Genomic DNA, 20782 nt, shown 5'->3' with positions numbered 1-20782 from the left:
GCGACGAAGGGTGCAGCGAGGGGGGGGGGTTGTATTTGCGTGGGCGGAATAGTTAAAGCCGAATTTCACGGGACATAAATGCGGAATTTCGATAGGAGATTTATTTTCTCGGTCCGGCTGGTTCCCATTCAATTTGGGGAGATAATTTACGAGAATTGGTTCATTAGTTGCTTCGATTCGACGGCATTCGATAATATTCGAAACTTTGCATTAGTCTCTTTCTTATGTGAGACAGGAAAATGTTCCAGAATTCAATTGAAATGGAGTGGAAAAGCACTGACTTGAAGTCAAGAGCATTTGGGGGCTTGTCATCCATGTTGCAAAAAAAAAATATTGTGTAACAGAGAAAAATGAGGTCTTTTCAATTTTGAAGTACAATTTCCACGAATTTGAACAGATCGATGTTGTGCATCATTTTTAAATTTTTATCGACAGAGATTTTCTTAGGCCACAAATCTGAAAAAGTTGAAATTTTACAATTTAAAGCTTTGTGCGAAATATCAAGCTGACGACATCATCATCAAAATCACAGAAAATCCAAAAAGAATATGGATAATTACCCAATATTCTCTTAATTTCGTAGGATTCGATTGAGCTGAGATTAGTCGCTCTAAATTAGAGTTCCAATTGGCAATTCACATGCCTAAAAACGTAAAATGGCCAATTGAATTGTTTTTTTTTTTTTTCGTTGAAGGCATGGACTGCTACGTTCATTAGCCTCTAACCTAACCATCACCATAGAGCTCAGTCGTATCTAGTCTTCGAAGCCCCTCTGGTCTTCTTCTCCTTGATCCCGCCAGGACTTGGGCCTGTCCGTCACCGCCTAGGAATTTTCTCACTGCCCATCTACGTAGAATAAACAATCTCTTTGGAAATAACCAGATATGTTAAACATCCATGACCTAGCCAGGATTAGAACCCGGTATATTACTGGTAAAATTAAAATCTATATACACTTCAAAGACCCGATATCTTGAAAACCAGCAATATTTGTATATCGCATGTTGGGCAGAATCATCATATTTTGATGTCTTATAGAATCTTCAATTCAAAGTTTTGAATGAATCACGCTGTATAGATTGTCAATTCCAACCTCCGTGTGAAATTCTTCTCAATATCGTCGTCAGAACCGTAGAAAATTCAAGCTGAAAATCGAAAAAAAGAAGAGCTTATCATTCATGTCTCAATAACACCTTGGTGAGTCAATAGTGCTCAAACGGTCGATAATTTTTTTTTTTTCATGTTTTCACGGAATCGTGAATGAGCTCAAATCATTTTTGACTTTATAGGATGGTCTTAAAATGGTCAAACACGATTCCACACTACTTTTTCGAATGAGAATACCCAATTTTTATATTAAACTCATAATCTCCATGAAATAATGATTTCGAAATAATAATAATAATAATAATAATAATAATATGGTCTTGTGCCATTCATCGAAATAAATGATAGCCTGAGGAAAGCAACATCTGGAGAATACGGCGGGTGGGGTAGGACTTCCCATTTCAATGTTTCCAAGTATGTCTTGACCACTTTCGCAACATGGGCTCTTCGAGCATTGTCATGCTGTAAGATCACTTAATCATGTTTCTCGTTGTATTGTGGCCGTATGTCTTTCAATGCTCGGCTCAAACGCATTAATTGCGTTCAATAGAGTTTCTCTAGAGTTTTTGAAATGCTGGTATCTGCAAGAATCATAAATTTTTTCAATGAAGAAGAACTATTCAATCACACTCAACACGGATATTTACATGGACGATCGACACAAACAGCCATCTTTCAGTTTGTACAGCACATCTTGGAATTACTCGAAGACAAAAAAATGGCATTGGGAATATTCTTGGACATTTCCAAGGCCTATGATTCATTGAATATGAAATATTTGCTTAAAAAACTGGAATTTTATGGTGTGCGAGGAAATGCAAATGATTGGCTGAAATCCTACATGTCTTATAGAAAACAAAGAGTTACCTTCACAAAAGACAATATTACCAGCAAATCGAAAATACTAACAAGAACGATAGGAATAGATCAAGGAAGCGTCATTGGAACATTACTTTTCATAATTTACCTGAATGACTTGGGAAACATAATTCAAAATAGTGAAGGAAATATTGTCAATTTCGTCGACGACACGAATTTACTTACTGGTGCAGAAGATTTTGAAGAGCTGACAAGAAGAGCAAGTCACATTTTTGTAAAGTCAAAAGCATGGTTCGATCAAAATAATCTAATATTAAATGAGAATAAATCAAAAGTCCTGCTATTTGATACAAATAGATCAAAAAAAGAAAAGTCAGATAATATTGCTTTGTCACAATTTAATTTCAAAATATCTGAGTCAGTAAGGTTCCTTGGCATATATATTGATCGATTCTTGAACTGGCGCCAGCATACGGAAATTATTTGTAGAAGATTAAGTAAAATTTGTTTTGCACTTAGATCAATTACAGAGTATATGAGTGAGAATACCTTGAGAATTATATATTTTGGAAATTTCGAAAGCACTCTCAAGTATGGTATTATTTTTTGGGGAAATAATGAAAATTTAGAAAACATATTTTTAATTCAGAAAAGAGCTATACGTATTATTTGTAAAATGGGTTATAGAGAATCATGTAGGGGAAAATTTAAAATTAAGAATGTTTTTACGGTATGTGGTTTATACTTGTTTGAATGTTTAATGTTTTTATATAAGAATAAGCATAAATTCTCAGTTGAAAATCCCAGTAGTTATAATACCAGAAACCTAGATATAAATTTTCCAACTCATAGACTTACATTAACTGAGAAATGTCCTTCTTATATGGCTATCAAAACTTTTAATAAATTGCCAAATGAAATAAAATGTATAACACATTATAAAACATTCCGAAATAGGGTAAAACATCTGCTTATTAGTTTAGAACCATATAGCTTAAGGGAATATTTTGATCGAGCTGGATAAAGCTCAGAATTTTGACGTCATTTCATTTAAATTGTTAGTTTTAGTTTCATACTGTAACTTTGAATTTACTTGAAATAAAGAAATATTATTATTATTATTATTATTATAATAACGATCGACTCTGATTGTTTTAGTCGGTCTTAACAACTCAAAATACACTACGCCGTGCTGGTCCTACCGAATACTGAGCATGACCTTGGAACCGTGAATATTCGGAGGTGACCCCCCTCGCAGGCAGCTTTCTCAATCCCGCAGATATTTAAAATATCAGAAAATAGAGCTCAGTCGTATCCAGTCTTCGAAGCCCCTCTGGTCTTCTTCTTCCTGATCCCGCCAGTACTTGGGCCTGTCCGTCACCGGCTAGGAATTTTCTCACTGTCCTTCATTCACGTAGAATAAACAATCTCTCTGGAAGTAACAAAATTATTCATCAAACAGAGGCCTTAGAATCTTCGGTATCGGGCATTCGAGACAACAACATTACTTAATCTAAATGATGACTCATGTCAGTTTCCACTTTAAACGACACACAAAATCCTTCAAAAGTGGGACATGAAAAATAATAGCTCTTCGACCTTCTTCAGCTTGACATATTCATCACGGAAATAATTGAAGGAAAAACACGGACGAATGGCAAGGATGCATGGGAGGAGAAGGGAGAGTGGTTATAATCTGCAGCAACCACCCACTTTTCCAACGGAACAATAAGCCCTCTTTGTCCCCCATCCCAGGATTTCATTTATCTTGGGGCATCCATCGGTCGTATCCGCTGGAATTAGAGTTTATATATTTCGAAGACGGGGCAGGCTCAGTGTTTTGTCGTTATAAAGTACGAGATCCTAATTGATGCAGCGCTACACTAACGTCTTCTGCATCAATTTATCTTTCTGGGAAACTTTTCGGGATATTCAGTGGCGTTTCCCGAAGAAATTCTGCCACGATTCTCAAACTTATTCATCAAATTCAAAATGGTCATACAGCCAACTTGCAGCCAAAAAATCTCATTTCTACCTGAACTTATTACCAATTGTATCTTACCTCCCAGGTACTAGAACTGCCAGATTAGAGTCGCGTAAACCTTTATGGATTAATACTTTCCTTCAATCTGATGAAAGGGACAAGGAAATTTGGCGTTTGGAATGGAGTTCTTGTAGTGTCTTCAACAAAAGTCTAATCGTTGATTTTTTATAGGAAGTTCCAGGTTTCAATCTCCCTAGGAAAATTTGGTGTATTTTAAACTGACTTAGGACTGGTCATGGTCGTTGCAATAGTATGCTTTTCAAATGGCATTCTATTGAAAGCCCACTATGTGAGTGTGGTGTAGAAGGAACCATTGACCACTTGGTAAATACGTGTCCAATTTATGAATTTCATGATGGTTACCAAGCTATCCACTCAGTTTCAGATTCTTTTTTAGAATTGGTCGCTAACTTCAAACCAATATATTGAAAACTTTAACATTTATTACTTCTGGTTCTTATCGTTCTTGTTTTCAGATTAAATTTTAATGAATACGTCGTCAACTTTTGGCGAAAAGGAAGGATGGAAAAGGTTCTGTTTGGATGAAGAAGAAACCTTTCCATATAAATATGTCAGCTTATTCTGTAAACAAATATCTACACAAACTCATCACTACACCTATACAGAGATTTTGCTGAGGTTTTTATCTGTGCTATTGTATCAAACGTTGAAATGTATGATACCCCATTTAAATTTCCTCTGCTAATAAAATTTCATCTTCACATGCTTTATTGTTTGAAAGTTTGGTATTTCTCTATCTTAAAAGAATATTTATATAGGTCAAATATTGAGCTGAGTAGCTGCTACTTATTGATAGATTAAAACCAATTTTATATTGTATAACTGTAAACAGTTATATAATAATAACTCACAGTTTTTTTTGTTTTTTCTTCAAAGTTTACTTCATATTTCATATTGTATAATACATTATATTATGTTGAATAAACTCATATCTATATATCTATCTATCTATGTTCTATGTAGTTGTTCAAAATCGACCAGTCTCTACAAAAAAGTCTATTGTGCGAAAAAGTACTATATCCCGTCTTGGTGAATACTATAACCAGCCATACTACTTGATGTGAACCTTAACTTAACTTGATCGGAACCTTTATTTTAAATTTTTTCCTCTTAACTCAATAAGAGTTATGAAGAAACAAAGAAAAAATCTTGAAACTCTTGAATGCTCCGTATGTCTGTTTAGATAAAAAAACTTATTTTGACCTATAAAAGATACCGAATTTTTAACCTTGAATGCTCCGTATGTCTGTTTAGATAAAAAAACTTATTTTGACCTATAAAAGATACCGAATTTTTAACCAATCTAAATATGTAATTTAAATATAAAAAATTGACTTCTTTGTGTGTATTTCTCCACAATAATATATCTTTGTGATATATTTTGTTAATTTTTGTCTTGGAATTATAATTCCAATTCTGAAAATGACAAAATTAATAATAAACCAAAAGAAAATTTCAAAATAACTAAAACTGTATCTACAAATTGAGTAAACGGATAACAATATGTTAACCGTTCAACTAAAACTTTAACTATTTTTTTTTAGTTTTAGTTATTTTGAAATATTTTTTTTGTTGATTATTAATTTTGTCATTTTTAGAGTTCATAACTTAATATGTGATTATAAAATCATACATATCGATGAAAGCAGGTCCAAAATTTCTCAAGATGCCCCATTCTCAAAATTATAAGAATTCTAGAAAATTCACGTCATGAACTAGTAACAAGTTCGTTTTAAGTTAGAAATCAACCTTAGACTAACTTCATTTCGAAATTTTTTCGCTCCTTTCACTTTTTCAAACTGTAGCATTGTTAGCCTTTCATCTGTTTTATTGTGATTCAAAAACAGAATTCGAAAGTAGGAAGTTGTGATTATATCAAAAGGAAGACTTCTGGGTAGGGATACTATCAAAAAAAAAGTTTTTATAATTTTCCTCATTATATATTGAATAGAAAAAAATGATCATATAATTCCACGAAAAAAATGTACAATAATATTCCATCTACCAAAGTACAAATAATCAAAGAAAAGTTATTATGTGACAGTTGTGCGTGATCATGGTTTCCTATCTACCAAAAGTCATTCTTCAGTTGCTCAAATCTAATTGTCCTTGAGCCAGTTGACCAACTCCTCGTGGGTCCAATCGGTGAATTGATTGATTTCCATTTCGAAAGTGGTCTTCCTCTCTCTGAACTGAGCGTTGTGTTCGTCTATCTTCTTCACGTTCTCCTTGAAGATCTCGAAGCGTTTCTTGGCTTCCTCGGCTGAGCTGTAGCTTTTGCCGAATTTTTTCTGCAAAGAAATTACCAGTGTTAACGATGCACGTTTTCTGAAGAGGGAGCATGTGAATAACTCGATGAAATTTATTGGGATTTGTTGAAAATAACAGCTTTAATGAAAAATAACTGTATAACATAATACCTGGAATTCGTTGAATCTTTTCATCATATCTTCATCGTCGCTAGTACCAACAGTAGCGTCATGAAGCAATCCTTTGTTGACGTATTCTTTGAATTCTTCTGCAGTCCAGTCAGAGAATCTATTGATTCCTTGTTTGTCGCTGACCAATCCTTGTTCGTAGAGGTCGTTGTGTTCCTCCATCTTGATGACGTTGTTCTTGAAGATTTCGAAACGTTTCACGGCTTCAACTGGGGACCTGTAGGATTTTTTGTAGGTTGCCTGTAAAATTAATGAGTTTAAGAACATATTCCTTCAAATTATTAGTACGATCGTTGAGTGTGGATGTATCTCTTTACCTGGAATTCAGTCCATTTGTTCTTAATTTTCTCTTCTTCAGGCATAACCCTTTCAACATTTTTTTCTTGGGGGAGGAGTCCTTTGTTTTCGTAGTTCTTGAATTCTTCTTCAGTCCAGTCGGAGAATTGGTTGATTCCTTGCTTGTCACTGACTAATCCTTGTTCGTAGAGGTCGTTGTGCTCTTCCATTTTGATGACGTTGTTCTTGAAGATTTCGAAACGTCTCTTGGCCTCAACTGGTGATCTGTAGGATTTCCTGTAGGTGGCCTAAAAACATTTCAAGTTGAAATATACGAAAATATTTCCTGATATTTCCTATTTGGTTTGAATATGGACATATCTCTTTACCTGGAATTCAGTCCATTTGCTTTTAATTTCCTCTTCTTCAGGCATAACCTTTTCAACATTAGTTTCTTTGGGGAGGAGTCCTTTGTTTTCGTAGTTTTTGAATTCTTCTTCAGTCCAGTCAGAGAATTGGTTGATTCCTTGCTTGTCACTGACTAATCCTTGTTCGTAGAGGTCGTTGTGCTCTTCCATTTTGATGACGTTGTTCTTGAAGATTTCGAAACGTCTCTTGGCCTCAACTGGTGATCTGTAGGATTTCCTGTAGGTGGCCTAAAAACATTTCAAGTTGAAATATACGAAAATATTTCCTGATATTTCCTATTTGGTTTGAATATGGACATATCTCTTTACCTGGAATTCAGTCCATTTGCTTTTAATTTCCTCTTCTTCAGGCATAACCTTTTCAACATTAGTTTCTTTGGGGAGGAGTCCTTTGTTTTCGTAGTTTTTGAATTCTTCTTCAGTCCAGTCAGAGAATTGGTTGATTCCTTGCTTGTCACTGACTAATCCTTGTTCGTAGAGGTCGTTGTGCTCTTCCATTTTGATGACGTTGTTCTTGAAGATTTCGAAACGTCTCTTGGCCTCAACTGGTGATCTGTAGGATTTCCTGTAGGTGGCCTTAAAACATTTCAAGTTGAAATATACGAAAATATTTCCTGATATTTCCTATTTGGTTTGAATATGGACATATCTCTTTACCTGGAATTCAGTCCATTTGCTTTTAATTTCCTCTTCTTCAGGCATAACCTTTTCAACATTACTTTCTTTGGGAAGAAGTCCTTTGTTTTCGTAGTTTTTGAATTCTTCTTCAGTCCAGTCAGAGAATTGGTTGATTCCTTGCTTGTCACTGACTAATCCTTGTTCGTAGAGGTCGTTGTGCTCTTCCATTTTGATGACGTTGTTCTTGAAGATTTCGAAACGTTTCTTGGCCTCAACTGGTGATCTGTAGGATTTCCTGTAGGTGGCCTAAAAACATTTCAAGTTGAAATATACGAAAATATTTCCTGATTTTTCTTATTTTGTTTGAATCTGGACATATTTCTTTACCTGGAATTCAGTCCATTTGCTCTTAATTTCCTCTTCTTCAGGCATAACCTTTTCAACATTAGTTTCTTTGGGAAGGAGTCCTTTGTTTTCGTAGTTCTTGAATTCTTCTTCAGTCCAGTCAGAGAATTGGTTGATTCCTTGCTTGTCACTGACTAATCCCTGTTCGTAGAGGTCGTTGTGCTCTTCCATTTTAATGACGTTGTTCTTAAAGATTTCGAAACGTTTCTTGGCCTCAACTGGAGATCTGTAGGATTTTCTGTAGGTGGCCTGAAAAACATTTCAAGTTGAAATAAATATTTCCAAATAGGTTTTTTTCGTAATAGTGGAATATGGAGGTATCTGTTCACCTGGAATTCGTTCCATCTACGTTGAATAGCCTCTTCTTCAGGTACGAATTTCTCAAGACGTTCTTCTTGAGGAAGGAGTCCTTTGTTTTCGTAGTTTTTGAATTCTTCTTCAGTCCAGTCAGAGAATTGGTTGATTCCTTGCTTGTCACTGACTAATCCTTGTTCGTAGAGGTCGTTGTGCTCTTCCATTTTGATGACATTGTTCTTGAAGATTTCGTAACGTCTCTTAGCCTCAACTGGAGATCTGTAGGATTTCTTGTAGGTTGCCTATAAAGATGTTGGTTAAAAACTGTATTCTAAGATATTTTTCATAATAATTCATTGTGGACCTATCTCTTTACCTGGAATTCGTTCCATCTACGTTGAATAAGCTCTTCTTCAGGTGCAATTTTTGCAAGACGGACATTTTTGTTGATCAAACCTTTGTGGACCCAGGCTTTGAATTCTTCTTCAGTCCAGTCAGCGAATTGGTTGATTCCTTGCTTGTCACTGACTAATCCTTGTTCGTAGAGGTCGTTGTGCTCTTCTATTTTGATGACGTTGTTCTTGAAGATTTCGAAACGTTTCTTGGCCTCAACTGGGGATCTGTATGATTTCTTGTAGGTGGCCTAAAAAACATTTCAAATTGATGTATATTTCCTAAGTTTATTTTCCAATAGTTAAATGTAAACCCATATTTTTACCTGGAATTCGTTCCATCTACGTTGAATAAGCTCTTCTTCAGGTGCAATTTTTCCAACACGGACATTTTTGTTGATCAAACCTTTGTGGACCCAGGCTTTGAATTCTTCTTCAGTCCAATCAGCGAACTGGTTGATTCCTTGTTTGTCGGTGACCAATCCTTGTTCGTAGAGGTCGTTGTGCTCTTCCATTTTGATGACATTGTTTCTGAAGATTTCGAATCGTTTTTTGGCTTCAACTGGGGATCTGTAGGATTTTTTGTAGGTTGCCTAGAAGAAAATAGGTGAATATAATTCATCATTTGTTATAATTCTTAGTTTTTGATGAGTTATTATTAAAATTTACTCATTTTTACCTGAAATTCGTTCCATTTACGTTGAATTTCTTGATCTTCACTCGAAAAAGCACTGCGAAGTACACCGTGACTCATATACTCTTTCAATTCTTCCTCAGTCCAGTCGGAAAATCTATTAACTCCTTCTGTCCATGTCACTTTACCTTCTTCATAGAGCTTGTTGTGTTCCTCGATTTCTTCTAGGTGTTGTTTGAAGATAGTAAAACGTTTTTCGGCTTCGACAGGAGATCTATATGACTTTTGGTAGGTTTCCTGGATAAGAAAACGTATAGAATAGTTATTGAAAAAAAAACAATTATATAGAAAAATAATGAAAAAAAAATAGTTGTAAAGTAGAAAAATGTAAAGTTAAAAAAAACTCACCTGGAATTCTAACCATTGATGACGAGCCTCATCATCGGTTACGGCTTGAACGTACAAAACAATTGTAGCAAAGAAAAATAGCGCTGCAGTCTTCATTCTGCTTATTGAATCGTTTCAGACGTGATTCCAAAGAGGACGATTGTTAGGAACATCTCGGTTTTATACTATTCCTCAGAGTATTATCAGTCAGATTTCCAGACTTGTCGAGTGCCATTCAAATTATCTCTCGAGTAGATCGGAGTGTTTTGATTTTTTTCAGTACTCCAAATAAGGTATCATGGCGTGATTTACACAGATTTGCCTAATTTCGCAGTCAATAGCGAGCGCAAGTTCAAGGGCAATCCAAAAAATATTATCGGTTACGCTTATTTGTCGAGCAGAAAGGCACTCCTTGTTGTTTGTTTGTTTTCGATTGGAAAGGATCCAAGTTCTAGAAAGATATCGAATTACGCAGTGACTGAAGTTGGCCATTTTAGCTGAAATCGTTTTTCTATCCTGTACATCTTAATTTGTTTCCTACCGAATTCTCTTGATGTTTCTTCTGGCAATCGAAATGAGATATTCAAATCGAAATATTCAAGGAATTTTTTTTCATCGAATAGAAAAACAAAGAATCATCACTATAATTCAACTTCTGTCTTTTTTCAGAATCTATTATATTGAAATCCGTTATTTCGATCAGGAATATCATTCCATTAGATTTGTCAATATGAATAGTACAATTTTAAATGTTTATAACGGCAGCACATTCCTTTTGTCATTTCTGTTCAATAGATTATGCCATTTAGTCATGGAACGATACACTCTTCAACAACGTTCATCAAAATAAGTGAAATTCAAGAAGAATTCAAAGACGATAATATTAAGTTATTAGACTCACTATTCCTCATATTGTGGACAAATTTATACCAACTACGACTTAGTAAAGGGTGTTTTTTTATAGCTATAGAACTTTAAATTGCAATAAAACAACGATGGATTATTCGATTGATATGAATTTTATTTATCCGCAAGATAATCTTGTGGCATTACATTTTAAATATGATTTCTGGCATATTACCGCCACGGCTGGCTCGGATGTACTCCAATCTGGACGTCCAATTTTCGATTACTTTTTCCAACATTTGTGGCCGTATATCGGCAATAACACGGCGAATGTTGTCTTCCAAATGGTCACGGGTTTGTGGCTTATCCGCATAGACCAATGACTTTACATAGCCCCACAGAAAGTAGTCGTGCGGTGTTAAATCACAAGATCTTGGAGGCCAATTCACAGGTCCAAAACGTGAAATTAGGCGGTCACCAAACGTGTCTTTCAATAAATCGATTGTGGCACGAGCTGTGTGACATGTTGCGCCGTTTTGTTGGAACCACAGCTCCTGGACATCATGGTTGTTCAATTCAGGAATAAAAAAGTTGGTAATCATGGCTTTATACCGATCACCATCGACTGTAACGTTCTGGCCATCATCGTTTTTGAAGAAGTACGGACCGATGATTCCACCAGCCCATGAAGCGCACCAAACAGTCAGTTTTTCTGGATGTAACGATGTTTCGACATACACTTGAGGATCAGCTTCACTCCAAATGCGGCAGTTTTGTTTGTTGACGTAGCCATTCAACCACAAGTGCGCTTCATCGCTAAACAAAATAAAATGGACGTAGTGCGCGATACGTATTCCGCACAGAACCATTATTTTCGAATAAAATTGCACTATTTGCAAGCGCTGTTAAATCGGTCGCCATCTTGAACAGTAATGCCAACTTAAAGTTATATACCTCGAAAAAAAACACCCTATACTTGGTAGATAGAACATTTTAACAATTTAACGTTGTTGAAACGTGTATCCTTCCATGATAAAATGCCATAACCTCTGAACACAAATGACGAAAGAAATGTTGAAAAATATTACATAGTGTAGCCACTATTATTAATTTAAATTCCTATTGGAAATCCCTATATATTTTTCTATTGGTTTTGAAATCAACATTATAGTCCAGGTAGAAATTAGTGACAAATAATTTACAGCCTTTATTAGGTGACACAATTGGTTTCGAAAATATACAGAATATGTAATTATTACTGATTCAACTCCAATGAAATTCCATAATTACATTCACATTCATAAGTTGTTCTACATCATGTTCAATTTCACTTGAAATGCGACTTTTAATTGCCGAAATTATATGAAAAGTATAATTTTCATCTTCTTTCTATTGAGAACAACACATAACAGTCGTTGTCCAATTTTAATCTCACTATATAATCTTTTTGCAACATAATGTTTGTCAAACTGACGTCAGTCTACATTCTGCAATTTGATATAAATTGTCAAAGACACATAAAACTAAAAAAATTACCTATATTGATGTTTACTGTCAGATATTATTATATTATTATTATATTATCCATGTTGAAGATGAATTATTTCATTTTTGGAATTATTTGAATATGTAGATACCATCCAACAGCCGTAATAGTCTTCTCATTCATCAGTTTTTACTTCTATTCCTGAATTTTTCTGTCATTTAGAACGGGGGATGAAACAAAAAATCAAATATCATGACACAATCTGTTCAGCTGTGTTCAATTATAATGTGTATGATTAACTTGACTATGTTTTTTATGTATAGGTTAACACGTCCAGGCCTTATATTGATGTTTACTGTCAGCCAGCCTGATCATAGAGTTGAGTCTATACATATATAAGATTTAGTGACGGTACGTTTGTCGTTGTTAGAAGAATGCATATAAACGAATTTCGTATATTGACAATGCTCTTGTTACAAATCGATGAAAACCATGGTGAAATTGAACGAATTGCGTTTCCAACAACTTGACCACCTAGCTCAGGTCTTGCTCTCAATGACTACTGGCTTCCTGCAGCCTTCAAAAGAATGCTCCATGGAAATACATTTGTCTCTAATGAACGCAAAGACGAATCTTTTTACAGAAAAAGTCGAATTTTAAGAAAAAAGGTGTTTCTACTGCTTAGGCCCGAGACTTATCGATGAAGTGTTACATATAGAACTCCCCCTTATCCTTGAAGTAGCGTAAGGGCTCTGTAGAATTTTTCCGTTGAAAATTTTCAAATATATTTTATTTCTTGTCTTGAATATTTTTCTTCGTTCCTTCGTTGTTCCAGGAATAGATTTCAAGGGTAATCCTTGATTATATAGAAATCTCGATTAATAGAAATAAATCCTCAACATTGACACACTATTTGGTTAATTGAGTATTATAATAATTCCTTTGATATAATCAAACATTTCACACAAAAAATTGCACCAATTGAGATATCATTCATCAGATATCAGTAAATCCATGTCAATCCAATTCATCCAATTTTTTCTTCGCTAATATTGAAGGTTCAATTTATGTGTTCAGTACTTCAATAAAAGGGCCTCAATGCCTTGAGGAATTCCTGATGTTACTGAATTTAGATATTCATGGTTCATTCTGCAAAATCATTGTAATATCAAAAAAATTAGAAAAGCATTGACTTAAAGTCAGTCCCTACTTAATTTTTTGGATATTCTTTTTGAATTCCATATTATTAATAATATGTTGATACCTTAAGGTATCAACATAGAATTTTGCAATCTTATTGAATTTTATATTATCTAGGTATCAGCACGGAATTTTGGAATAGGTTTTTTCAATATATTGGTCAACATATCAACTGAATTTGAAAAAGGATTCGTCATCAGTGAGTAGGGTCTTTACATCATTTCATACCGTTCCCAGCTCAAAATTTGAAAATTATAGACCTTATGACGAAATAGCAAAATTCTTTTTTCAAGCTTTAGAATTCAACTGCACAGCTCACTTTCATGATGGGATAGAATTCAAATGGCGAATGAAGTAATCCATTTCCTTGGATATTATGGAAGCCATTAAATAAAATTGCTAACCAGTATTGGTCCACTTGTACGGAACTATGCATGGTTTCTTCCATGATTACTTTAAAGTTGTCGATAAATGATTTCATCTCAATTTGTCAGAAATTCTTAAAAAATTGGACAAAACAAATCGAGGGAATCCATCAGGATTTTTAGAACTTACACAAAAATAAATCATTTTCATGGTAATGTGACGAATATTCATTCAATCATCATTATTGAAAATAAGAGAAGAAAATAATTTCAAGAGATTTATTGCGATAAAAATATGTAAAATAATACAAGACTGATTAGTCAAAAATTACATTTTCATGAAAATTTTCATTTCAAATTGATTTATCCATAAATTATACATTGTATACAACTTTCAGTTCGACATTCTTGGAATCAATGCGTTCGAACCCATTCCTTATATTCCTCATTTGTCCAATCGGTAAACTGATTGATTCCCATGAAATAGGTTGATTTGCCTTCTTCATAGAGAGCATTATGCTGATCTATAGACCTCACATTCTCCTTGAAGATGTTGAATCGTTTCTCAGCCTCTGTGATTGATGGATAGGACTTGTTGAATTTTCTCTGGAGAAGAAAAGAATTTTATTAGATCTCTATTTATCCAGAAATGTTGTTAATGATCCTTCGTTGAGTTGATAAAATTTATGATGATGATTGAAAACGTGTATATTGAAGGTAGTATAATATCAGAATTAGCAATTTTTCAGCAATTGTTCTCCTAACCTATCGCTTCATCATTTCTCACAATGAAATCGGTGCATTAACGTCACTGAATAAATATGATGAAGTTCAAATTACAGAGTAAGGACTAATTTAAACTAATTGGAAAATAAACAAAATATCTACCTAAAAGTTGAGGTAATAAATATGTCTAAATAAAAGGTGAAGAAGTCAATGTTTATCAAGTTCATTTAGTAACTAAAGATGACGTGTTTGGGTACAGAAACTACTGGAAATTAAAAGTGATACACTGTTGAATAAATAAAAAAAGAACGAAATACACATATAAAAATCTAAAACGCTTAAATGCAATCACCGTCAGAGAAAATTGTTGAAAAAATATGTTAACACTTAACACCAATGAAAATATCACTCGTTCAATAATTTATTCTGACGATGCAATCTTATCATAGATTGTTTAATGTGTATGTCGTTTTTTCTAGGATTTTAATCAAGTGTTACTGTTTATTTACAATATTCTCTGAACCAAATCAAATCATCTCCATTCGGCTAAATGAACTTGCTTAAAAAATATTTCAAATTTTTTACTCTGTTACCTTTTGTTTGTATATATTTATCACTTCAACTTATACTGTTATGTAACCTTGACAAAGTTTAAGTATATGGATGGTATATAATTGGTAGCCTGATTTTAATTCTCCCAAACCTGTAATTCAAACTTCATCATTCCTCACAATGCTTTACCTTGAAATCACCCCATCTCCGCAGGATGCTTCCTTCCTCCGTAGGGATCAATCCCTTGTTCACGAAATCTCTGAACTCCTCCTGAGTCCAATCAGAGAACTGGTTAATTCCCAACAAATCGCTGACCAAACCCTGATCGAAGAGGTTGTTGTGTTCCTGCATCTTGATGAAGTTGTTCTTGAAGATCAAGTATCTCTTCCTGGTTTCCACTGGCGATTTGTACGATTTTCTGTATTTACTCTGAAACGATAATTCTAGTCGTAGAGGTTGAAATTTTCATGCTGGTGTTTGTCTTTACCTGAAATTCTGCCCATTTGCTCTGAATGACCTCGTCGTCCTCTGTCAACATACCTATGATGTCTTTTTCGCTTATCAGACTGTGACTGACGTATTCCTTGAACTCTTCTTCGCTCCAATCGGTGAATTCATTGATTCCTATCTTGAAGCTCGTTTTTCCCTCTTCAAACAGCTTGTTATGGGCCTCTATCACCTGAAGATTATGACAGAAGATGGCGAAACGTGTGGACTCCTCAACGGGAGATCTGTAGGACTTGTTGAATTTCTCCTGCAAAGAAAAACATGATAGAGATTGAGATTTTTGTGTTGGAAGCACGGTTTGGTCTTGAACCGCCTTACCCTGTATTCTTGCCATTGTCTACGGACATCTTCGTCTTTCAAAGATTCCACGCACAAGACGGAAACTACGATGAATAGGCAGATTATCAAAGCTCTCATTTTTCCGGTAGAACGATGTTTTTTCTAGACGGGATATTCGGTAGTAGATCCTCTTGAATTGTTTCGGGCTGTTTTATCGAAACACGCTAGAGGACGTTTCCTAATTCATCTGATTATCTCTTGTTTTGGTCGACTCGGCCTCGAATCTCAAAATTATCTGATCGATGTATTATGTTTTTATGCGCTTAGATATAAGTGGAAAAATCGAGAATTTTTTCCATCTTATTACTACTACGTTTCCTTAATTTTGTATAAATTATAAGGACAAAACCTTCTCAATGGTTTGGGAGATTCAGCAATAAGAAATCGATAATGTATAATATGAAATTATCTACATATTAAAATCCACAGGTTCTGCTGTGATTTTGATTTTGACTAGAAGCATATTGATTTGGTTTATTAGGGCATGTTTCTATTGATTTCTTTCAATGTATAGCTGTCGAAAGCGGATATTACTTGTTCTTAATTGTGTGATTATTTCAAGAGAAATATTCCGAAATGACAAAAAATCAGACTTTCGAGATGAATTCTGTTTTCACCTCACTGCTTTTTAAGAGTGTATTTATTGGCCACCAGTTTACTTTTTTCTTGAAATAACCAACAATATTTCCACAACTGATGAGATCACCAACTGGTGGTAGCCTTAACAACAACCAGCATGGCAACGTATAATATGTTAGAGTGCTATTGACACTCATCGAGAATCATTCTTGTTATCGCAAGATGAATCTAGATCAATGTTATCTCAAGGAGAAGTCTCTGAACAATGGGGATCACAGAGAACTAAATAATGATTCCATTAAGTTGAGTGGATAGATTGCAGGCCCTCCATTCGAAGATGCTAAAATGAAAATTATACTCAGTGACATTAAAAATGTCTTTGAAAGGAATAATTTCCTCAACTTGACATTTGGCTATATCAATACACTGTTATTACAAGTACCTCAATAATGAAACGATAACATACGCAATACAGTTTCTTAAAGTTACGGTAAATAACTTTATATCAAGAAGACATGGTTCTTAATAACCCCTTTCCCAATTAGCGTACAGGTTAGGGTCTACTGAAGACACGATACCCCGAAAACTACGCCACTGAGGCATTGTAGAAACGCACAAAAACATGAAAATATTGGAAATCCTTTGAGAACAATATCCTCCAAAATGCAAACAAATATCGTCCCAACTCGTTTATCGACATCAACTCCAACTGAAATTTCAGAGAACATTCTCTTCATTAGCCCTTTAGAATATAATCAGAATTATTATATCAAACTAGCAGATACTTCAAACTAAGTACATCTGACACTAATGACAGCAATTCACTGATGGCAACGCAAGAGCACCAAAACGTTTCTCATCCAATATTCAGTGGTTAGACTCAGGCTTTCACGATTCCTGAAACATCTTCTCAGGGATTGCACCAGAGTAGATGCAAGTGTTCCTGCAGAATGCAAAATTGGCACGTGACCTCAATACGACGTAGAAATTGGTTACGTTCCAAAGCCGTTCGCTTCATTATTACCGATTTCTATACAAATTTCGGCGGACATCCTCTGGCACGTCCCTAAGGGCAGGAACACACTTGTACGATGTCACGCCAGCCAACTCCACCCAGATCGATTTAGGATACCTATTCTCCATAGATTCAGTTAATACTCGATTGTGTCTATCCAACGCCGCCCTACGTATTTGGAAGCTTGAGATTTCCGTAAGGTTACAAGCATTGCTTGAAATAATTTCCTTGTAAAGGGCTTTACAATAGCAATGATGCATCGTAAAATAGTTCTAGTGGCATAATTGTCTGTTATTTCTTTGAGTTTATTTCTTAAGTTAACAGTGTTCAGTAGGTTAATCCATTAAATCATGTAAAGATACAAGAAATGGTTGTGAATTGTAGATTGGAGAGGGGTTTCGTTGTACCGTGACCTTATGGTCTATTGTACACCCCTAAAGGAGCTGTTCTCGTCATTAGTTGTCGTAGTCTACAGCTCGCCCACCAGTTCCAGAGTTATAATGAACTCCAGTATCTGGGATGGCTTCAAGGCGGTTATTTCTTCCTACAAATATCTTGTCAAAAGCATTTTTAAGTTAGCTAGCGATGGCTAGGCATTCCGTAATCAGGAGATCTGGAGTATCTTCCTTCTCTCCAAAGAATCTGCACTTTTCCTCGTTCTCTCCTAGACTCATTATCCCTGTAAGGAATCTAGTGAGCAAGTGCAGCTCATCCTTCCTAAGATTCCTCGATCTTGCAGTACCAAAGTATCAAAGAAAGTAGCATCTTCAGTCTTTTGTGTTCCCCCGAAGCTGTAGTCGTAGGGTTTAGTAATTTTTCGCTTTGCTGAAGATCTCCTGTTTTGGTTTCATCGAATGGTCGTTTAGGAATAGTATTTGTAGGACTTCATGTATTCGTACATTGCTGATATACGAATTGAAGTTTCTATAAATGACACTTTGCAATTTTATTTCGAAAATAATAGTTCTGTGCGGAATACGTATCGCGCACTACGTCCATTTTATTTTGTTTAGCGATGAAGCGCACTTCTGGTTGAATGGCTACGTCAACAAACAAAACTGCCGCATTTGGAGTGAAGCTAATCCTCAAGTGTATGTCGAAACACCGTTACATCCAGAACAACTGACTGTTTGGTGCGCTTTATAGGCTGGTGGAATCATTGGTACTTCTTCAAAAACGATGATGGCCAGAACGTTACAGTCAATGGTGATCGGTATAGAGCCATGATTACTAACTTTTTCATTCCTGAATTGAACAACCATGATGTCCAGGAGCTGTAGTTCCAACAAGACGGCGCAAAATGTCACACAGCTCGTACCACAATCGATTTATTGAAAGGCACGTTTGGTGACCGCCTAATTTCACGTTTTGGACCTGTGAATTGGCCTCCAAGATCTTGTGATTCAACACCGCTAGACTACTTTCTGTGAGGCTATGTAAAGTCATTGGCCTATGCGGATAAGCCACAAACCCTTGACCATTTGGAAGACAACATTCGCCGTTTCATTGCCGATATACGGCCACAAATGTTGGAAAAAGTAATCGAAAATTGGACGTCCAGATTGAACTACATCCGAGCCAACCGTGGGGGTTATGGGCCAGAAATCATATTTAAAATGTAATGCCACAAGATTATCTTGCGGATAAATAAAATTCATTTCAATCGAATAATCCATCGTTGTTTTATTGCAATTTAAAGTTCTATAGCTCTAAAAAAACACCCTTTATATAAAAGAACAACGTGAGGCATTGCTTAGCGTGGATCTACGTGGCGTAGCGACACACAAGTTTGCCCTCTTCGGTGCAAGAGTGGGCCAGCGGCGCGCACGCACGGGGGCGGCACGTAGCTGCCCCGGAAATTGTCGGATTTCCATCCTCTCTGCGTGTTCCAATATTCACTTCTGGAGCGCCAGCCAGGAGCTAACCGGCTTCTGTCATCTCCCGGTTTTACGAGGTCCCGAAATTAATTATAGATAGTGCCTACGGGGGGCGTCCCCCTCCCCCCGGTTCTTCCATAGTTTCGATCCATTATTCACGTCCCCGCTCTCGTGACTGCGAATTTTTCCCGAACAAAAGTAGGCCCTGGCAGCGTCGTAACACAAAGATGCTCATTTGTGCAGGCTTGATTTTTCGACGAAGCACGTCGTTCGGTTGTACGAGACGCCGTTTTCGTGAACGTCGCGAAGCCGAGTTTTAGGGTTATTGGGGGATTTTGTTGCTGCATGTTGGTGCGCCCGTAGAAATCTATTTGTGGCTCGGTTGTTCCAGTAGAAATTGTGTTATCACGCTACTTCAATGTCGATATACTGGGTCATAACGGTTTTTGTCGATGGAACATAGTCTGAATAAGACTCGTTTCACACTTATTCGGTTCGATTCGGTTCGGTGCGTATTCGATTCGTTTTCGGTAGCCGCCAGAAAAGTGTGAAACGGTGTGTGTTCGGCACCTAATAGATAACTGATAGAACGGAAAGCCCCCTCGACACGAATTGGTTTCGTTCGGTTTCCATTCGGGTCCAGAGTTCATAAAAGCAATTGGTCGTTTACACACATACGGTTTCGGTTCGGTCTCGTTTTCGACAAGGGAAAATATATTATTTTCATTTTCTCATTTTAAATTTTGTAATTTACCTTTGGCAATGTCTGATTCACTTGACATTGATATTGAGTGGCTGATTACATCAGTCCAATCAGTCCAGTCTTGAAATCAAACCTTATACTAACCGAGTGTGTGTGAAGAGTTTTCATTTGTTTTAGGCGCTACCGAAAACGAATCGAACCATATAAGTGTGAAACGAGTCTAACACTTATTAAGCCATTGATCAAGCTTCGACAGTGTTTTTCTCGTCATAGACTCAACACGCATCTTGTGAGCTTGGTTCTTTTGGGCTCTACAAAAAGCCAGTAATTACTGGGGACCAGATCTGAAGATTGAGGTGGGTGGTCAAGCCAGTGGAAACGCTATTCGTTCAATTCGGCCATGGCTCTCATAGATTCGTGACAAGGAGCATTGTCTTAGTGAGAAAGAATTTTTTCTGCACCCATTCTATTCAATAACGTTATATAATATTCACTGCTAATGGTTTTACTTCGGTAAAGATGTCAATGAATAACATACAACTCACGTCTCTCATACGAAAGTCATATCCATTCCAGCTGTTGTTTGAGCTTTTGGTCTCTTTGGAGGACTTTAACTGTCTGCTTTCCTCTCAACTGACGCTCTCTTTGACTTAGGAGCTCAGTCATCTATCCGAGTTGCGTTTAATGTTACATATCGATGCAAAAAATCTTGTTTATTCTGGTT

General features: G+C 35.9%; 3 protein-coding genes across 12 annotated transcripts in view; 1 reads left to right on the top strand and 2 right to left on the bottom strand.

Annotated features, from left to right (window-relative positions):
- LOC123671538 (peripheral plasma membrane protein CASK) overlaps window positions 1-20782 on the top strand; it is a 368319-nt gene that overhangs the window by 266276 nt on the left and 81261 nt on the right. The window lies entirely within an intron of this gene.
- LOC123671537 (trichohyalin-like) lies at window positions 5916-10045 on the bottom strand. 7 transcript variants are annotated; one of them, XM_045605434.1, is made up of 12 exons: window positions 9885-10045; window positions 9522-9773; window positions 9169-9435; window positions 8827-9093; window positions 8486-8752; window positions 8139-8405; window positions 7791-8057; window positions 7443-7709; window positions 7095-7361; window positions 6747-7013; window positions 6412-6669; window positions 5916-6282 (listed from the first exon to the last, which is right to left on the bottom strand). In XM_045605434.1, the coding sequence occupies exons 1-12, from the start codon at window positions 9978-9980 to the stop codon at window positions 6091-6093; spliced, it is 2934 nt and encodes a 977-aa protein (XP_045461390.1). In that variant the 5' UTR covers window positions 9981-10045; the 3' UTR covers window positions 5916-6090. The 7 variants fall into 7 exon arrangements, with proteins under 7 accessions (XP_045461390.1, XP_045461393.1, XP_045461394.1 ...); XM_045605437.1 differs by lacking the exon at window positions 6747-7013; XM_045605438.1 differs by lacking the exon at window positions 7791-8057.
- On the bottom strand, window positions 14026-16089 carry LOC123671539 (cysteine proteinase 1-like). Its single transcript, XM_045605445.1, has 4 exons — window positions 15864-16089; window positions 15526-15792; window positions 15228-15467; window positions 14026-14366 (listed from the first exon to the last, which is right to left on the bottom strand). Exons 1-4 carry the CDS (start codon window positions 15960-15962, stop codon window positions 14175-14177), a joined length of 798 nt encoding a protein of 265 aa, XP_045461401.1. The 5' UTR covers window positions 15963-16089; the 3' UTR covers window positions 14026-14174.

Source organism: Harmonia axyridis, chromosome 1 (genome assembly GCF_914767665.1).
Source record: "Harmonia axyridis chromosome 1, icHarAxyr1.1, whole genome shotgun sequence".
Taxonomy (NCBI): Eukaryota; Metazoa; Arthropoda; class Insecta; order Coleoptera; family Coccinellidae; genus Harmonia; species Harmonia axyridis.
The sequence above is the reverse complement of the archived record's forward strand: the minus strand, read 5'-3'. Positions and strand labels throughout refer to the sequence as shown.